The sequence below is a fragment of the Eptesicus fuscus genome, chromosome 16 (genome assembly GCF_027574615.1).
Source record: "Eptesicus fuscus isolate TK198812 chromosome 16, DD_ASM_mEF_20220401, whole genome shotgun sequence".
In the NCBI taxonomy this organism is placed as follows: domain Eukaryota; kingdom Metazoa; phylum Chordata; class Mammalia; order Chiroptera; family Vespertilionidae; genus Eptesicus; species Eptesicus fuscus.
Genome location: NC_072488.1, coordinates 26,619,412 through 26,638,847, shown reverse-complemented (window position 1 = coordinate 26,638,847; position 19,436 = coordinate 26,619,412). Strand labels below are relative to the sequence as shown.

Below are 19,436 nucleotides of genomic sequence, written 5' to 3'. Positions count from 1 at the left end.
GTCTTTTTCCCTCTGCAGACTCAGTCTCTACTTCTATTGATTGAAAAGCCTGTAAAGTGAGGCACCGCCTTGGGTTTGTTCTCCCATTGTTTTGCAAGTATTACCATCTAATAAATTTGCTTTATTACAGCTGACTTCATGGAGGGCAGAAAAGTGTTTTGTGAGTCTCATGAATCATCAACCACCAGCCTCTATGCTAAGCCCTGAGTCCATTTATGGAGTATAATTGAACTGACTTGAATTATACATCTTTCTTCACAGAGAGATCTCACAGAATGATGTCTTGGAAGTGATAGAGGCGAATGTGTTCTCCAATCTGCCCAAATTACATGAAATGTAAGCAAGAAACTATGGGGTTTGCCCATGACTGTTCTTGACAATCACCTGAAAGTCTGCTTCTATTCCCAGCTTTGCTCTGTCCTCATATCCCTGCAATTTCATTTTAAGATGAAAGTCAGCCCAAAGGGAACTCAGCCTAGTATCCAGGCACCAATCCAGAACCTAGTCTTACCCCATTTCCCCTACTCCCAGAGTTGTTTGCATAGTAAACCCAAGAACTTGGCTCTGAGACTGCCAGCAAGTATCTCCACCTCATCCTCTCATTCAAGGTTATTCCACAGTCAAAACCCAAAATTAGTCTCACATGATGTAGCTGAAGATGAGTAGTCCTAGTCTGAATACTTGCCTATGCCATATAATCACAAAAAAACTTTGGCCAAGATACAAAATCATTCTGAGCCTTAGTTTTCTTATCTATAAAATGGGAACAATATAATTGCATGCCTCATAATATCACTGTGATAAATGAATGATATGATAAATGTAAATTAGATCTAACACATCAACTGGCATGAGTGTGTCAATGATTCTTGCTTCTCCTACTCTCCCAATCAAATTTCCTTTCTCTTGTTGACTTTCTAGGTTACAATATGTCAGTACTCACACAGATCCACTTCTGTTTCATATAATCACTATAAATTACTTCGTAGAATCATAGGCTAGCAGACACTTTAGAAATGGTCTAGTCCAGAATTTTCCAAAGTAGGTTGTGTATCATTAAACACTAAGGAATTCTTTGTGTTTTAAAAAGAGTGGGAATTTATATGGTCAAATAAGATTGGGAAAATCTATCTAAATTCACTTACTATAGAAAAACTTCTCAGAACCTGCAATATGAGGATATACACTTGGAATCGCCAAGAAAGATATTATATTAAAGGGCTCTCAACTAATGTCACTGCAAAGGTTTCTTCTGTGGCGCATACATTAACATCTCACAAAATTTCTATGAAACACAGTTAAAAGAGCCAATGAATCGCTCTTCTAATTTTACAGATGAGTGATGAAAGGCACAGAGAAGTTATGAGGGTTGCCTAGAGTCACCCAGCAAAATCCACAGCAGGATAAGAACTTGAACATAAATCTCTCAACTTTTGTATCTTTTTAAAAAGTATTAAGTATTTGCCAAGTATCAGTAGGGAATAGACATATACATACATATATGGTCTCTAATGACCAGCATGTAATACACACACACACACACACACACCATACTTTGTTTAGGAAAGACAGATACTCAGTCTGTCCATTTTGGCAGACACTCCCTCCCTTTTCCTTCCTACCACCCACCCAATCCCCCACCCCCTTTCTCCCTCATTGTCATTAATCCTCTGCAACTGTGCCTTCCCTTCCTCTTCCCATTGCCCTCCTGCTCCATCCTTTCTCCTCTCTCTGCTTGGCCTCTCCTTCCCCTAGTGGGAAAAGGAGACATGACCAGAGTCTTAGAACCCACATGAAATATCAGAAAAATGAACCACAGGGCAGCCAGCCCTCTGAGCAGGGTCAAGCAGACGTCCCCCTATGCAATGGGCAGTAGAGCTAATGGGACACCTTTCCTGCATGGAGAGGTGCTCACCCTCATGTAGTACTGACTGTACTTAAAATGATCAATTACCTGGTACTTGGATCTGGGTAGCTACATGTTACTACAACATAAAAACCAATGAAACAGGGAGGAAGTAATTAACACAGAGCATCTCTGCAAATATACATTGATTCAGCAAGATAAGGAAATGGCAGCTTCTCTGTTGGAATACAAATGCGAACATGCTCACCTCCAAACTATTGATCAGGACATGGCACAGGCCAGCCTGGAGAAGTCACCACCTCCCACCAGCCGCAAGGGAGCAGCCTCAGTCTATAGCAGGAAGAGAATCACTGGCATATCCGCAGCTACTGTCTGCTGGGATTTCAGGGTTAAAACCAGAGATGCCCACTGTTTGCCCCCAACCTTTGTCTTCCTTTGCCTCTTCACTCTTTTGTTCTCCACCCTATTTCGTTGTTTTCCATCCCCTTATCTTTTGTCTGCTGACCATACAAAAGCTCCATTTCCCATATTGGTCTCATCCCTATATTCTTAGCATCCTCACATCCTGGGAGAGCCTTACTAGTAAAAGATTCAGCTGTACTCAGGGTGAAAATGACCCACCCAGCCAGGGCTTTGTTTGCCTCTGACGGACAGACCATAAGGACTTTGGTGATGAGAGTTAAACAGGACAGAGTTAATATTTAGTTTGTGTGGGATAGCAAGGTAAAAGGCACTGCATGCATGCTCAATTTTTATTGAAACAATAGATGGATAAATGGATGGATGGATGGATGGATGACATTGATATATTCTGCATAATGTGAAAAATACTACAGTATTCCTTACTGTTGAGATTATGTTCATGTTCTTTTACAGAAGAATTGAAAAGGCCAACAACCTGCTGTACATCGACCCTGATGCCTTCCAGAACCTGCCCAACCTCCGATATTTGTAAGAACTCCTGTATTCTGGTGCCCCCTCTATGATCAAAGTGTGTGTAATCCTATTTTAGCAAAATGTCCACTTGCTTCTTATCAAAGATGTGAGGCAGAAGTGGAGGTGGAGAGACACTTGCTGGTGAATTTTAGTTGAGCTTAATGAGTGAATTTCACTAATATAATTGCATTTTGTTTTCATTTACTAAAACAGACATCACAAGAAATGCCATTTGCATTAATGGGACTGTCACACAGACCTCTTCCAGAACTCAGTCTTAATTTAGTGTTAATGCAATGCAGCCAAACTTTTGCTAGCATTTAGTTTGCAACCTTGACCTCAAAGACATCATCTCCTCTGTTCTGCATATATGCATTTTTTTTTCTTTGACAGATTAAAGTGTTTGATTTTGTAAATTTTGGTTAATAATAGACATGGTATTGACCAGCAGAGAATCCTGGTGTTTGAGCTCCATCCCTTGGGCTTGCCCCCATCAGCAAAAATACTGCTTCTTCTACTTAAATGGCTTTTAAATTAGCCAAGGGCTTGACAGAGCCCTGGATGCTATGACATGGCCCCACAAAATAACAGACAAGAATTTGGGCTACGGAGCAAACTTTTTCTAGGCCCATTATTTATCTCAGACAAGCTTATTTCCTTGTTGAGAGAATAGAAATAATAAATCTGTTACTTATTCAATAATCATGATGCATAATCAACTACCCTATAAGAAAGAGTTTTAAAGCAACAACTATTTATCCTTTCTCACCTGTGAGTTGATCAGAGGAATGGTGCTGCTGACAGGACTCTCGTTTTCCTGACCTCAGCTTAGCTCACTCACGCATCTGCAGGTAGTTGGCAGGTCAGTGGGAAGCTGGGTGATCTGGATGGTCTCAGTTGAAATGACAGCTCTCCTCTGAGTGGTGCTCATTTCCAGCAGCCTAGCACAGGCTTGTCCTCATGGCAGCCTAGGATTCCAGGAGAGAGAGCTGAAGCTTTCAAGCCTCTTGAGACTTAACCCCTGAACTAGCACACCATCTCTTCTGGTGAATTTTATTAGCCAAAGAAATTTAAGACCAGCCCAGGTTCAAGAGGGGCAGAAACAGACTATTCTTCTTGATGGGAAAAGCTGAAGTCACACCACCAGGTATGTGGACACAGGGAATGACACACAATTGAGGCCATGTTGGCAATTAATTTAAAGCACATACAAAATTTTGCACAGTATCTGTCACATAGTAAATGCTCAATACATATTAGCTACTATTGATGTTATGTCTCTGTCCCTAAATTTTGATCTATAAGAACTGGAGTTAGTAGGTATACTAAGGAACACTAGGCCATTATGTGCCATAGATCTCTGAATGGAGACTGACTGAAGGAATAAACAATTTCACAGAACAGAGTCCATATGATCTGGATCTGAGAAAAAAAAAAAAAAAAAGGTCATCCACTTCCGAGTTAATGTCAGTGGGAGGACTGGCTTTGTTGGCACACAACCTGTGCAGTTGCACAGGGCCCTGTGTTCAAAAGGGCCCCACACTCTGAGAACCTCAGACTAGGTTTAGTTCTCCGCTGTTTTGTCTTAAAATAAACATTTCTGAACAAGGGGCATTTTCATGTTGCACTGAACCCCATAAATTATGTAGGCAGTCCTGTTCAGAGTTAGGGTGATGGGCACTTCTAGTTTCAGAGTTGGGAGTCTTGGCTCCCTAAATGGACTTTGCTCTACTCTCTGCAGAGGCTAGCCGAGGTTAGGCACAGAAGTGGAGGAAATGTGGATTAACAAATAAGGTATGGGTCTTGGACTCAGAAAATCTAGGGCTTCATCCTGACCCCACCACTTACTCTTGGGCCAGTCACTGCACTGCTGGGATGTACATGGCTCTCATGAGCCTCAAGTGAGATTTATATGTGAAAATATTTTTTACAGAATATTTTATACTAAAAAATGCTCAAAAGACATTTTAAAATATACTGTTATTTGTAGAATGATTATTTCTGATCAACCGAAGTCTATGAGTCCATCCTCAGGAAAATTCCTGTAAGTGTTGAATAGTTAAGTGTTGAAAAGCTAAGACCTTTAGCTTTTACCTAGAGCAGTGATGGGCAACCTTTTGAGCTTGGTGTGTCAAACTTTGCCAAAAAACTGAGCATAACTTGGGTAGTGTGTCACTTTGAGGAAAAAACTAACTCCCAGACTCTAGTCGCAAATGTTTCATCCTCAGGAGCAGCAAATGTTTCATCCTCGGCATGCGGCCGTGTGTCATCAGAAATGGCTACGCGTGTCAGTGCTGACACGCGTGTCATAGGTTCACCATCACTGACCTAGAGTGTTTGCAATGAGTTCAAAATGAGAAATTTGGGACATGCCTGAGCAGTATAGAAAAGAATATATATATATTAGGTGTACCAGTTAATAATGCGGATTTTTTTCCAATAGATGGAGTTATACACATGTTGATATATATGCGATTTGATATGTATGCTATTTTGTTGTATTGACAGCAAGCTTCAAAACTTCATATACAAATTTTCTGAAGGTGTTAACATTATAGATATTTTTACGATTAATAACGTCTAATTTTGTGCCAAAAAGGAGCATTTGCAAGAAGTTTTAATTCATTACTTTATTTTGAAGAAAAGTGCTGCTGAAAGTTATTGTATATTTCGGGAAGCTTATGGTGAATATGCTCCATCTCAAGATAACGCTGATTTAAATGCTTTAAAAGTGATGATTTTGATGTGCAAGACAAAGAACATCCAGGTCAACTGAAAAAGTTTGAAGACTAACAATTACAAGCATTATTGGATGAAGATGCATGTCAAACTCAAAAACAACTTGCAGAAAGATTAAACGTTGCTCAGCAAACAATTTCCAATCGTTTACAAGCAATGAGAAAGATATTAAAGGAAGGAAAATGGGTGCCACATCAACTGAACAAAAGACAAATGGAAAACCGAAAAGTCATCAGTAAAATGTTGCTTCAACGGCACAAAAGAAAGTCTTTTTTGCATCAAATTGTTGTGACTGGTGATGAAAGTGGATTTATTTTGAGAATCCCAAACGCAAAAAATCATAGGCTGATCCAGGTGAACCATCAACATCGACTGCAAGGCCAAATCGCTTCTGAAAGAAAATAATGCTCTGCATTTGGTGGGATCAGGAAGGTGTGGTGTATTATGAGCTTCTAAAACGAGGTGAACCATTAACACTGATCGCTACCAACAACAAATAATCAATTTGAACCACACTTTGATCGTAAAACCACCAGAATGGGCCAGAAGGCACGGCAAAGTAATTTTGCTTCATGATAACGCACCATCACATACTTCAAAACCAGTTAAAGACATGTTAAAAGATCTTGCCTGGGAAGTATTAACCCACCCACCATATTCACCAGACCTTGCTCCTTCAGATTATGTTCTAATCAATGGCACATGCACTTTCTGAGCAGCACTTCAAAACGTACTAAGAAGTGGAAAATTTGGTCTCTGAATGGTTTGCCTCAAAACAAGAAAAGTTCTATTGGGACAGTATCCACAAATTATCTGAAAGATGGGGGAATGTGTAGCTATCGTTGGACATTACCTTGAATAAAGCACTTTTGGTGTTTCTCTTGAAATTATCATGTTTTCTTTGATTACAAAATCTGCATTTTTAACCGGTAAAGGGTCAATCTGCATTTTTAACTGGTACCCATAAAAATAGCATGAATAACAGTGAAAATGGTAGACTGGGAGCAGATGAATAAAGAAAAGAAGAATCATTGCAGCCTTGGCCAGGTGGCTCAGTTTGTTGGAGTGTCTTCCCATCCACCAAAAGCCTGTGGGTTCAGTTCCTGGTCAGGTCACATACCTAGTTGCAGGTTCAATCCCCAATCAGGGTGTCTATAGGAGGCAAACTGATCTCTCTCTCTCTCTCTCTCTCCTCCCCCCCCCCCCCAATAAAAACATATTCTTAGGTGAGGAATAAAAAAATAAAAATTAAAAAAAGAATCAGTGCAAAAAAAAAGAATCGTTGCAAAATAAAATTTTTAAAAAGAGAAGCAGTCCAGAGATGGAAGACACTGATGTGGCCTTCCCATACTAGCAGTTAGCAGCTGTGCATCACTGCAGGTTGCCCAGGACCAAACCAGAGAGAGCCGGACCTGCATTACCACCATTTGTCCACTATCCAGAACTGTAATGTCAGTGCCGACATGTACACACAAGGAACTGTTGGACATTGAAATTGGATCTCAAAAGAACTGTTGGCCCAGAAAGAAACTCACTACAGACTGATTCATTTGCCTGTCACCATAACCATCATTGCTTGTCTCATTTTCGGTTCTTATAAGTGTATTTCTAATAGCACATGATCTCACTCATCTAGGGGAAATAATGAACAACATAGACGGATGAACAAGAACAGACCCAGAAACAAGGAGGCTTGGATCAGACTGTCAGGCCTCAGAGGGAGGGTAGGGGAGAGTGGGGGTAAAGGGGAGAGATCAACCAAAGGACTTGGGTGCAAGCATATGAGCCTAACCAGCGGTTAAGGACAACAGGGGGGTGGGGGCATGTGTGGGGAGGGGTGTGGCATGGGAATGGAGGGATGAGGACAAATATGTGATACCTTAATCAATAAAGAAATTTTTTAAAAAAAGAAAAAAATTTTAGAAATTAAAAAATAAATTTAAAATGTAAAAAAAAAAAAAAAAGAATCATTGATGCAGAATTTGGCCCCAACATTGGCCCCTACTTGTGGTCAGCACCATTCATTCTTATTAACAAGGACCTGGGCCTTTACTCTAGGGGCTGGGGGCTGGGGAGGAACTAGGGAGGATGTGGACATAGAAGAAGAGGAAACTTTGGCAGAACTCAGAGGACAAAGGTGTGACTTTGACTCTGGAAGAGGCTGAAATCTGTGTCATCTGTCATCACGTCCAGCCTCTCCTTGGTGTCCTTTTCTCACGTTGAGGTGTTGAGTAGTCCCCATTCCCATCTGGCTCCCTATCACATTCAGACAAAGCTGGAGGTGACCGACTCCAGCTCCATCCTTTCCTGAGAGGAGAATATTGTTCACGGAGCATTTAAAATGTGCTTTCTAACTGGGAAGAGAAAAGAGTTAGTAAGCAGTTTGGAGTTCTGTCATTGTCAAAGGATCTTTCATGACTGCTCTGAAAAAAGTATCTTTACATAATTCTACAGTGTCCAAAAGTCTTTCACATCCACTGCCATGCAATTCTGCATCAGGAAGTTGAGACAAAGGGTTGTTCATCTTAAGCCTTTTTCACTTATTGCCCAAGGTGGGCCTTCCCCACCTGCACGCTCCTCCCCAGGATATGGCATCCAGTGACCCTAAGAATCCAAAGACATTTCTACTAGCAATATATCTATTCAAGATTCAGAAATATTTTCCCAACTGTAACGAGGAATCACCTAAATTCATGGTTGGTCCTCTAATCTGAAAGCTTATATTATGGAAACAAAGCCCAGTTAAGCTTCCTTCCACACTTAGTATCTGAGCAGAAGTCATAAACAACGTTACCATCCAGCAACCAGGCAGAGGTAGACGGCAACGATTTCAGATATTCTTTTGGATGATGAACTACTTGCTAAAGAAAAGTATAAACACCCAAAATGGATGAAGAAATCAGAGGGACCAGTAGGATTGAGTAGTTGTTTATTTCCTTAAGCCAGGATAAATGTTTATAATCACAGCCACCAAAGCAGGAAATTAGAAGGGGTAGGGGTGAGTTGTCATTTGACTTGAGCATCCTAATTGCTGCACACACACACACTGAGAAATGTTTTTCTTCCATTTGATGTTGATCATTTTATGGCACAGCATTCAAGACAACCAGAAATCAGTATTCTTCATCACTGCCTTCATATTTCACTGAGGAACCCAAAGTGGTTAGGGAAAACACTCATGAATAAAGAAATGTACTTTGACTAAAAGAATATACATCAAAGAATTCACCTGGGTGGATTTTTTTTATATCAATATTGTTCTTGCAGGCAATGTTTCTCTCTTATCACTCCGCCTTCCTGGAGTTGACCTTTTGTTTATGAAATATTACCTGTTGATCTATAAACAAGGTTCACACAATATTCTCTTGCCTTTGCATCCTGTCAAAGTAATTCTCAGGCAGCTGGATGTTGCTTTTTGCTACTCAATAAACCATAATCCCATCTTAGCAAACCCTTCACACACACTGGTAGGCCCCATCTAACTGATGACCACCTTCCACTCACATGTGGGCCTGTCAGACCTCCTAAGGATATCTGCTAAGGGCATTCACTCCCTCTGCTTTCTCCAGTTGGGGATAATTCCTGGAGATTCTTTCACTGGGATTCGCCTCAGCAATTCAGGCTATTTCTTTCACTGCCCTCTGTCTAAATTCCTCTCTGTCTTTCTTTCATTCCTCTCTTTCATTTGGTTTGTGGGGATAATGAAAGTAGCTTTTAGCCCTAGCCGGTTTGGCTCAGTAGATAGAGCGTCGGCCTGCGGACTGACGGGTCCCGGGTTCGATTCTGGCAAAGGGCACATGCCTGGGTTGCAAATTCGATCCCCAGTAGGGGGTGTGCAGGAGGCAGCCAATCAGTGATTCTCTCTTATCATTGATGTTTCTATCTCTCTATCCCTCTCCCTTCATCTCTAAAATCAATAAAAATATTTTTTTTTAAAAAAGAACGTAGCTTTTCTTGTTATAAAAGCATTTGTTGGACATTGCATGGCAAAGGCACAAAGGGCAGGGACTGCGGGGGATAGTATACAGTAGCAAGGAAGCACACAGGTTTCATTGCCACCTGTCTGGGCCAGGGGTCAGCTTCTGCCCTTGCTAGTTGTGTGACCTTGGATAATTGGCTTACCTTCTCTAAGTCCCAGTCTTACTTTCCTTAACTTGGAAATAGCATTGTCTGCATCCTTGGATTGCATTAAATGAAGTACTTGGAAGAATGACTGACATTTAGAAAATTCTCAGTAAATGTTAGCAATTCTTATTCAATTCCTGGCCCTGTGATTTATTAGCTAAGGGAGCCCCTGTAAGGAACTTCATCTCTTTGTACCTTAGTTCTCTCCTCTTCTTAAAAGAATAATAATACCTACCTTTTGAGACTGATGTAAGGATTAATTCAATAATTATAATCATGGTGATGGTGGTGGTATCTCCTTCCCTTTCTAATATTTATTGAAAGCCTCTTTAACTGTTTCTTTTGGGTAGAATCCACTGATCAGCATTCAAACATGGAAATACATCATTTGTATTTTTCTAAGGACAAAGGCATCCTTCTTACTGAACTCCTGAGATATCCGTAAACATCCTTCCAACAAACAACAGTACATTATCCTGCAGAGTTCTAATGGAGGGCTCCTAACTTCCCTGTACTGTTATTTCCAACCTTGTGGTCCACAATCTCTCTTACCATCTCCATCAAAATAAAGTTCAGTTCTTCATACTGCCAGCTGGTTGGCTAATGCTTCCCATGTTTATGTTGATTTACAATTTAATGCTTCTTTTAAATCATACTTCACTGCATTTGAACCTCACAGCAATCCAAAGAGTAAGCAGCACAGTAAGAGAATATATGCATTTTATAGAAGTAAGCTAGCCTTGCCTGTGGTCCCTGGTTAGTGGGCTCTTCCGAAAGGAATGTGCAGTGCCCTTACAGACTGTATTACTCTCAAACATTAGATAGTCAGCAACACTTTCTTTGGTGGCTTGGAAAGGATATATACTGGAGTTCAATTTTAGATGTTATGGCAGCCACACATGGTGGAAAGGGTTGTTGCCTCCCCATTTCTCCATCATTTTGAATGTGAATTGGCCAATGAATGCAAACTCATTTGTTCAGTCAACATTCATTTATTGAAGTCATAGTACATCCAGGGCTTTGTTGTGGATGTTGGGTGTACAAAATATGACAAGGCAAGTGAATCCCCTACCCTTATGGAGCTTATTGTTTGAGGAGATAAACAATGTTAGATAATGTCATGTGGTGAAAGTGGCATAATGAAAAATAAAGCAAAGAAAGTGGAGAGTGATGCCTTAGAAAGGGTGGTTGAGGAAGGATGGAAGGCCTTGTGAGAGATACAGCAGACATCTGTAAACAGCTCTGGCTCACCTCAAGGAGCTCAGTCTTCTGGGGGAAAAAGACTATTACATTAACCCCTGAAAATAATAACACATCTGTAGAGCTGTGTGGCACTGGTAACAGACAAAGAGTACTGACCCAATGCCTTGGGCTGGACTCATCAGGGAAAGCTTCTTTGGAATAAAGTGAACTCAGCTGCAATTTGAAGAATAGGCAAAATTTAAAAAGACAGTAAAGAAGGAAAAACTTTCTGTGAAAAAAATAGTTGAATAAAAACAAAAATGTGGAAGAACCATTATGGAATAGGCAGAGGATGGGGAGAAACTGGGTCCCAATTTAAAAGGTATGCATATATGCATAACTCAGGGACAGAGACAATAGGGTGGTGAAGGCCTGGGGTGGGGCAGGCTGGAGGGGATAAAAATGGGACATATGTAGTGCTTTCAACAATAAATATTTTTTTAAAGGTGTGCACTGGAGAGAAAGAAGATTGGGTTTGGTAAGATTGGAAAAACATTAAGGCAGAGGAGTTTAGGTCTAATGCAGTAGGAAAGAGTAAGTCATAGAGATTCTTGAGTAGAAGAGTGGCAAGATGACAGTGACTTGGGCTGTGGATTGACTATTGGCAGGATATAGACAAACTCAAGGGAGTCCTGCTAAGGGGAAGTGGCCATAATCCAGGGGTACATTAATGGTGGCATCTGGAGAAATAGAAAGATAATGGGGGACACATTTCTGCACAACTACCACTGGTATATGATTCACCTCTATGTCAGACATAGACCAAGTGACTGCAGTGATTTTTGCCCACTCATATCTCGTAAACCCCAGTGCTTTCCACACAGAATCATCCTGCAGACAGCACTCATCAAGAATTCAGTCTGGGCCAGAAGTCATCTTACACAGGGACTGTGATTATTGGGAAGAAATTATTAACCACCTCCCTGGTTGTCAGCTTTATAAGTATCTAAACATGTTGTCATGACTACGAGGATGTTAGGGCACAATGGAAATTACACAATTGCTTCTTTTATCAGGAATCTATCTAGCACAGCCAACTTTGCCTGCCATTGTCAACTCCAGGAAAATACGGCCAGATTTCCCTTCTGGAACACTAAAGTTCAGGACGAGATTTTAGCCTGAGCATGTCAGTTCAAGGAGGGTAGGACCTAATCTCATCAGAGGGCCTGATCTGAAAGAAGGTAACATTTTTACGCCAGTAACCTCTCCTTCTTGTTCCTCTAACCTGCCCAGTGTGCCTTCTCCTGCAAGAAGGCCAGGTCCTTTCCATCTGCAAGATAATTATTTGATCCATTAACTCACACCAATATGTTCAGGTCTCGATATTCTTTCCAGGGGATTTTGTATTTTTAAAAAAGAAGCCTGGAAAAGGCAATGCTAAGCCCAAGAACTGATCATGACAGACTCCCAGGCAAGGGGGCTCTGAGAGAGAGAAAAGTCCCTACAGGAGCCCCTCATATAGTGTATAGGTAACCATCTACTCGACCCACCTGCAGAGTCTCCGAATTATATTTTCCCAGGATACACCTTCTTATGAGGTAGGTGTATCCTCAGCTCAATTATTTTGAAATAAGGTCTGTCTCTGTCATCAACAGAAATCAGATATAAGAACAAGTCTAGAGAAGGCTCAGAGAGAAAGGAGTCTCGGATTAGCTGTGTAAAATCAGCCCAATTTCTTCCTCGTTGCTAGTATCACCCCCAGACAATGATAGACTAATCCCTTTAAGTCTCAGTTTCTTCATCTGCAAAATGGAAATAACAGAATATGTTTCATGAGGTTAGTCAGGTGAGGAAATGGACTCTACATCCTTGATGATCTCTTTAAGCCTTGGTGTCTAATTGTCATCTTCATCAACCTGGGACTCCCAGTGTCACTGTCTGTCCTGAGTTCAGCATATTCAGACTCAGTATGGAAGGAGAAAGCCCTTCCACGAGACAGGAGGATCATCATCTTGTAGATCACTATTTCCCAGATCAGGCTCCTCTCCAGGATTCCAGCTGAGATCCTATGGGCACATTAAACCATCTATCAGTTACTCTCCAAAGCTCAACTCCTGGACCTAAAGGAATGGTAGGATGAACCCCTGCCACTTCGGTCCCTCAGGGATGAGCACAGCCAGCCCCAGGAGGGCCCGAGAGGCCCCGCATGTGGAGGTAAGGCTTAGGAGGCAGACAGCCCCCAGCGGGCATTGGAGAGGCAAATCACAAATCCTGGGTGCCTGCCTCAGGCACAGGCAGGAGGGAAGACAGCTTAGTGAGCAGGATCTGAAGGGGCATCAGGAGAATCACAGCCCCATGTTGCTTCTTCCACCACTGCAGCCTCCATGTTGGGAGTTTTATATGGCATTATTGTCCTCACAGGCCCTTTTAGATTTGCAGTTATCCCTGGGAGAGGCCACACACTAAGATTTAGAGCGAATACAGGAACTATCAGCCACATCTCTGTAGGGATGAAGGCAGACCCTGAAGCAGAGATGGGCCAGAGGAAGCTGGGAAGTACAGTGGGCATCAGGGGTAGGCTGGACAATGAGAGGGGGGAGGGTGTCAACTGCAATTACCAGATTCTGTGCCACACCAGGGTCATGACCAGGTTTTCTTCATCTCTACATCCCCAGTGCCAGGCACAAAAAAGGCCCACAACTATTCATTTTTTTCTTCCAGAAGATCCTGGCTGTGATCTAGACCTCTCGTGCACCTGTTCTCAAATCCTCTGCCACACTTATTGAGGGACCCATTATTTTCCTGTCTTCCCTCATTCATCTCATCTGCTTTACCCTTCACAATGGGAGTGAACACAGGCATATTCTGGCCGGATGCTCCCAAAGTCAGTCTGTCCATCTGGGAAGGTGTGTTCTGTCTTCTCCATGGCCCGGCTGCAGGAGGAATGCAGTCCAGCTGGCTCAGGACTGGGGGCAATGAAGTGACAGATGTCACCACCTGATTCCACTGACCTCTAATCTAGAGCAAAGGCTATGTCCGAGTACAGTGTCTGCCACAGGTCAGACCCCACTCAGGGGCCCTCAATGGGAACATGTCAGAGTTGAACCTTTCTGTTTGGGTGGTGGAGGGTAGCAGCTGCTGTTTTTAGAGAAATATCTTGGGGCGTTACAGCGTGTGAACACTGCAGTGACAAATGCTCTAAAGAAGAGAATTTTCCTCTCCAGCAGATATTGTGCAATCTGCTGCCGTTTAATCATGAGCTCACCCACACCAAACACTCCACAAATAATGTCTAGTTCTAGAGGCCATGAGTTTGAGATTCAAAGATAGTAGTGCTAGGAAGAGGGAGCAGGATGTTTGGGAGACATGCATGGGAAGAAATTAGGCAGCAGCCTCTCTCACAAAGCTCACCCAGCGCCATCTCCCTAGACAAGAGCCAAACCACAGCAGCCACCAGAACACAGATTCACTGGGCAGGACACCAGGAGAAGCTCTTCTCCTTACAGGAGAGCCCCTGTTTGTGAGAACTTGTAAGCAAGGAACCAAGCTTCTTTGGGCCTTGAGTGAAGTGGAGAGAAAAAGAATGACCCTATGTCCTTCAAGCTGATGTTGTAAGAAAGGGAGGAGATGAGTCCGAGTGGGAGAACTTTAAAAGTTCAAGACAGCAAATGAGTGCAAGCCCTGCTAATCGCTCGAGGCATTGCTGGGTGATGTAGGGCTGGGGAACAGCATCATAATTTAGGAAGTACTTTCACTTTGTATTAACTTATGTAGACTTTTCAAAGCCCTGTGAGATATTTATGCATGGCTCCATTTTACAGATGGGAAACTTGAGGTTTGGAGATGACTGAATTGCCCAAACTCACAGAATGGGCTTAAGAAATGATCTTGGGGCAGGAGGGCAGGGAAAAGGGTACTTGTTGAGCATCTACTTACTATCTGGCAGACCCTACACTAGGTATCTCATTCACACAATTCATCTCATCTTCCAGTCTTCCAAAACAGTGAGGCCTGTATTTTCCCTGACTCACAAATGAGGATTGTGTGAAACTCAGAGATTATGTAGTTGATAGAACCGAAAACTCCCACCCAGTTCGTCCTGCTCTCGGCACCGCATAGCTGGAGAGGCGTAGGGTGTGGATGACACCTACGCAAGTGGACCCAGTCTGAGCACAATGTTGACATTTTATTCACGTTTGCCATTTGGGACCTGTGAGCACCTACACAGGCTAAATTGAAATATACCTAAGAAATAGCTTTCTAAATAATTTATGTTCGAAATGAGTTTGGGGAAGGGTGTGCAAACTGTTTAAAATATTAACTCTTCTGCAACTCCCCTATGTAATTTAAAAGTAACTGCTTACCACAAATTAATAGTTTGATTAAAGTTATTCTTACATCAGCATCCAGGAAGGTCTCAAAAGAGTACCACTTGGCGATGCTCTGTTAGCATAGGTCTAACCTGGAGAGATCTTTCAGTTTTGAAAGTCCTTGTTGGCCAATGTGGTATAACGGGAAAAAAAATCACCAAGAGGCATGGGAACCAGAATGCCTAGATTTTTTTCTTCCACCTTCTAGGAGACAAAGTTAACTGAAACTCTCTAAGCCTCAGTTTCTTCATATACAAAATGGAGCTAATAATACCTGCCTCGTGAGTTGTGGGCAAGATTAAATGACTTTATTGTAGGAAAGACCTTTACAATGGTGCCTAATATGGAAGTAAGGGCATTGGTGAGCATCAACTGTTATTCTTTCTCGTTCAAGTCTAGACATTTGGGTGATTCATTTACTCTCTGTGAGCACAGCCTCCCTTCTCTATAAGGTGCAAATCATAATTCTGCTCATTTTAGAAACTCACTGTGAAGTCAAATGAGGTACTATAACTCTGTCGGTCATATATGCTACACAAATATGAAGCAAGGTTATTTTCCAGTCGTTTTTTTGTTAGAAGCCTGGGTCAGAACTGTGACTAGATCCTAGCACTCCAGTTACTTTCTAAATAGTGGTCCACTAAGCTCCAAACTGAAAGAACAAATAACCAATAGTGAGAGCTGCAAAGTAGCCCATCACAAACTTCTTTTTGTACATTAAAAAACACACCTTTTATCTAAGGTTTATATTCAGTTTAGTTGCCTTTTGATTTGGTTGGCCATTAAAGAACATGGTTTCTTTTTACCCAGACATGGTATGTGTAGAGGTTAATGGCTGGGCTAGGAGTAGGGATCTCATTCTGTGACTAAGGTATTCTGTACAACTACAGAGAAGTTTTTCAGAGCCTCTAACCTTACCTCTCCAGGTTGTAATCTAAAGGGGGCCATCCAAAAATACCTGACCTCATTCAGCTGGGCCCCCTCCACTCTGATATGAGGATGGTAATGATACCTGTCTCCTAAGGTATGGGGAGGAATAAATAAAATAATCAATGTTAAGTGCATGGTGCAGTGCCTGGTGCAGAGGAAGTGTTCAATAAATGTTGGCCATTGTTATTATTAATCCTACTTTCCAGAGCATCACAGCACAAATCTATTACCATTTCCTCCTGGCAGCCCTTCAGAATCTCAGGCTTATCTTCCCAAGCAAAACATCCTATGCACTGGACAATATAGTCTTGATTCCTCACTCCATCAGCAAAAAAAAAAAAAAAAAAAGAAAGAAAGAAAACTTGTCCCAAAATAACTGTATTTATTTATAAGGCAGATGCACATGCAATTGCAGTATAAGTGTGTGCATTACAAAATATACACAAAAATAATATTGTAAAGCATGAATTAAATAATATGCTTTTACATTTACATCTTGCCTTAAATGCCATTTTATATGGCACAAAAAGCCTATTTTACTTTCACTACATTTGTTATAATAACAACACTTTAAAGAAAGAAGGTCACAGGATGTGCTTCATTGTTTTTTAACTAGAGGCCCGGTGCACGAAATTCGTGCACTGGGGGAGGTGGGGGTATGGAGCACCTCAGCCCGAATTGTGAGAGGAAGGGCACAGGCCAGGCCCAGGGACCCCACCGGTGCACGATCGGGGCTGGGGAGGGATGCAAGAGGTTGGCCAGCTGGGGAGGGACTACAGGAGGGCTCCAGGGTATGTCCAGCCCATCTCGCTCAGTCCCGATCTGCCGGACCCCAGCAGCAAGCTATCCTACCAGTCAGAGTGTCTGCCCCCTGGTGGTCAGTGCATGTCACAGCAACTGGTTGACTGGTCAACTGTCTTCCCCCTGGTGGTCAGTGCATGTCATAGCAAGTGGTTGAGCGGCCTTAGCATATCATTGGAATATTATGCTTTGATTGGTTGAACAGACAACTGGACACTTAGCATATTAGGCTTTTATGATATAGGATACTTTGTTTAACACTGAGAAAAGCAATTCACAGATTATATCAATACTAGATGTCAATGGCTGTCAAAGCTGAGAACAAAACTTCACTGAAATAAGTAGATCCAATGGAATGCAAGCCTATAGCCATATCCTTGACTCATGCTTAGTGTTCAACTCCTAAACTTTTATGCAAATATTTTTATGAAAGTTAGCTAGTATATTTCCTTTCCTAATGTCAATCAGATGTTCTTACCAACAACCCATAAGATGTGCATTTTTATAATTCTCATGAAAGTATGCAAAACCTAAAAAAATTTAAATAGGTTACAAAGTTGTATTTTCTTGTTTTTAAAAATATGCAAAAGTGTTCATAAATGATGACATGCATTATTTTCAGCAATAAATTAACCATTTCCATGCATTTTTAAAAATTCTTTCTATGCCACAGATTTCTTTCAAATGCTATTTTATTCTTTCTCATTGATACATTATCTTTCACTTAAAGATACAAATAAAATATGTCTAATTTGAAAATATCTGTCTTTTAACACTATTTGACAGCCATTTGTCAGCACAGAAAAAGTAAAAATATTTGTAACACTTGTATGTTTTTTTTTAAAAAAATGTGTAAATCACTTTCAATTTTGTCAAGTCTTTGTAGTAATTGCCCTTGAGCTGGCCAACAAACCTCTAGGTGATGATATGATCAGGACCCAGAGACTAAACAGAATCAGACAGAAAAAAGGGTGGATCCAGGCAGGTTTAACAGAAGAAAGAGGAAGAAATTAGAGGAAAGAGGCAGGAAGAATCTGGGAGACTTAGCTGTGGCTTCCAGTTGTTCCAAAAAGACACAAGGAGCATCAGGCAGCAGATAACAAGCCAGACCACTCAGGCATGGTGGAAGTCCCACGGAGACAATGAAGAACCAGACCTAGAAACCGCATTGCAGTGCCCAAGAGAACTAAGGAAAAGCAAGACATGCTCCTAGGGGAAAAGGGATATCAGACGGGTCTCAGTTATGGCAAATGGAATATAAGGCTGAAGCATGACTTTGGATGTGGTGCTAAGTTCTCCTGTAAGGTCAATTTATCATTTCCCTGGATACAAGGTGAAGGAGCTAAAGTCTTCAGGTATCCCCTTAAGGCCATACATCTTAAAAAGTGGTATAGCTAGGACTTGAACCCAGATCCTCTAGCACCAGAACTGCTAGCTTTGAGGTTTTGCTACTTACCCTGAGAATAGGACCAGGGCCCAATTATTAAACCAGAATACTAGGTCAAAACAGAATATGCAGCCAGGCTAATAGGGCTAAACTCTAAAATCCTGCCCTTGGGCTCATTAAATTCCCCTTGATTGCTAAGGTGTCTGGTTTCCATGGAGACTGAGCCAAGTTTGAGCTGAGTATAAGTTAAATGGGCCCAGTTATGAAAACGTGAGACTGAGGAGGCAGGAAACCAGGCAGGATGTGAAACAGGGCACAGAGGTGTCTAACTTGATATTACTCAGTCCACAACCTTTCCAGACCAGAGATATGAAATGGCTTGTGTCCAATTTATGCCAGAGTTGGCATGTTGGTTCTCCTGATCCCTGACCTCCAAACCTCCCCGCCTGTTTAAGATTAATTACTCCAAGTAGCAGTGATACCTGACAAGTATGTTAACTAGAATTTTGATACATTCTTGGTGAAAAAAAGCAAGAAACATCTTTGAAACATCAACCAATTAACTCAATATTTTATGAACACATAATGCATTCCAAATCTGCACACAGACTTAATAGATTGTCAGAAAATATTAAATATGATCCTTGTTTTGATGTTTCATTAAGGGAATGTTGCATAGACACATGAGAAGAGATCTAAAAATAAAAGGCTGCTATGATTAAATAACAAATGTGGAGTAGGACTGTGCCAAGCTAGTAGGTATTTAGTTATGGCAATGTTTCTGTTGGGAATGAGTAGAATCGCAGAGGTTATAGAAAGCAACCATGAAAGCTAATTGTTCTGGATGACCCTTTAAACTCCAAATTAACAGAAGCTATCTCTCAGTAGTGAAACTAAAGATTATTTTTACTTTCTTCTATAGATGTTCCCATATTTTTCATAAGTCTCACAATAAATAGATATTAATTTTATATTCAAAGAAGATATTTTTTAAAATAACCAAAGGATATAGAACAACTAGAACTCTCATACATTGCTGGTGGGAAAGCAAAATGGTATAGCCACTTTGGAGAGCAGTTTGGCAGTTTCTAACAAAGTT

The 19,436-nt window shown here is 41.4% G+C and overlaps 1 protein-coding gene across 1 annotated transcript in view; it reads left to right on the top strand.

Moving 5' to 3' along the window:
- The window catches only part of FSHR (follicle stimulating hormone receptor), a 136,114-nt gene that overhangs the window by 92,435 nt on the left and 24,243 nt on the right, over positions 1 to 19,436 (top strand). Inside the window, exons 3-4 of the mRNA XM_008162144.3 lie at positions 262 to 336; positions 2,744 to 2,818. Of these exons, the coding sequence (XP_008160366.2) occupies positions 262 to 336; positions 2,744 to 2,818 (150 nt within the window). The remainder of the gene's footprint in view (positions 1 to 261; positions 337 to 2,743; positions 2,819 to 19,436) is intronic.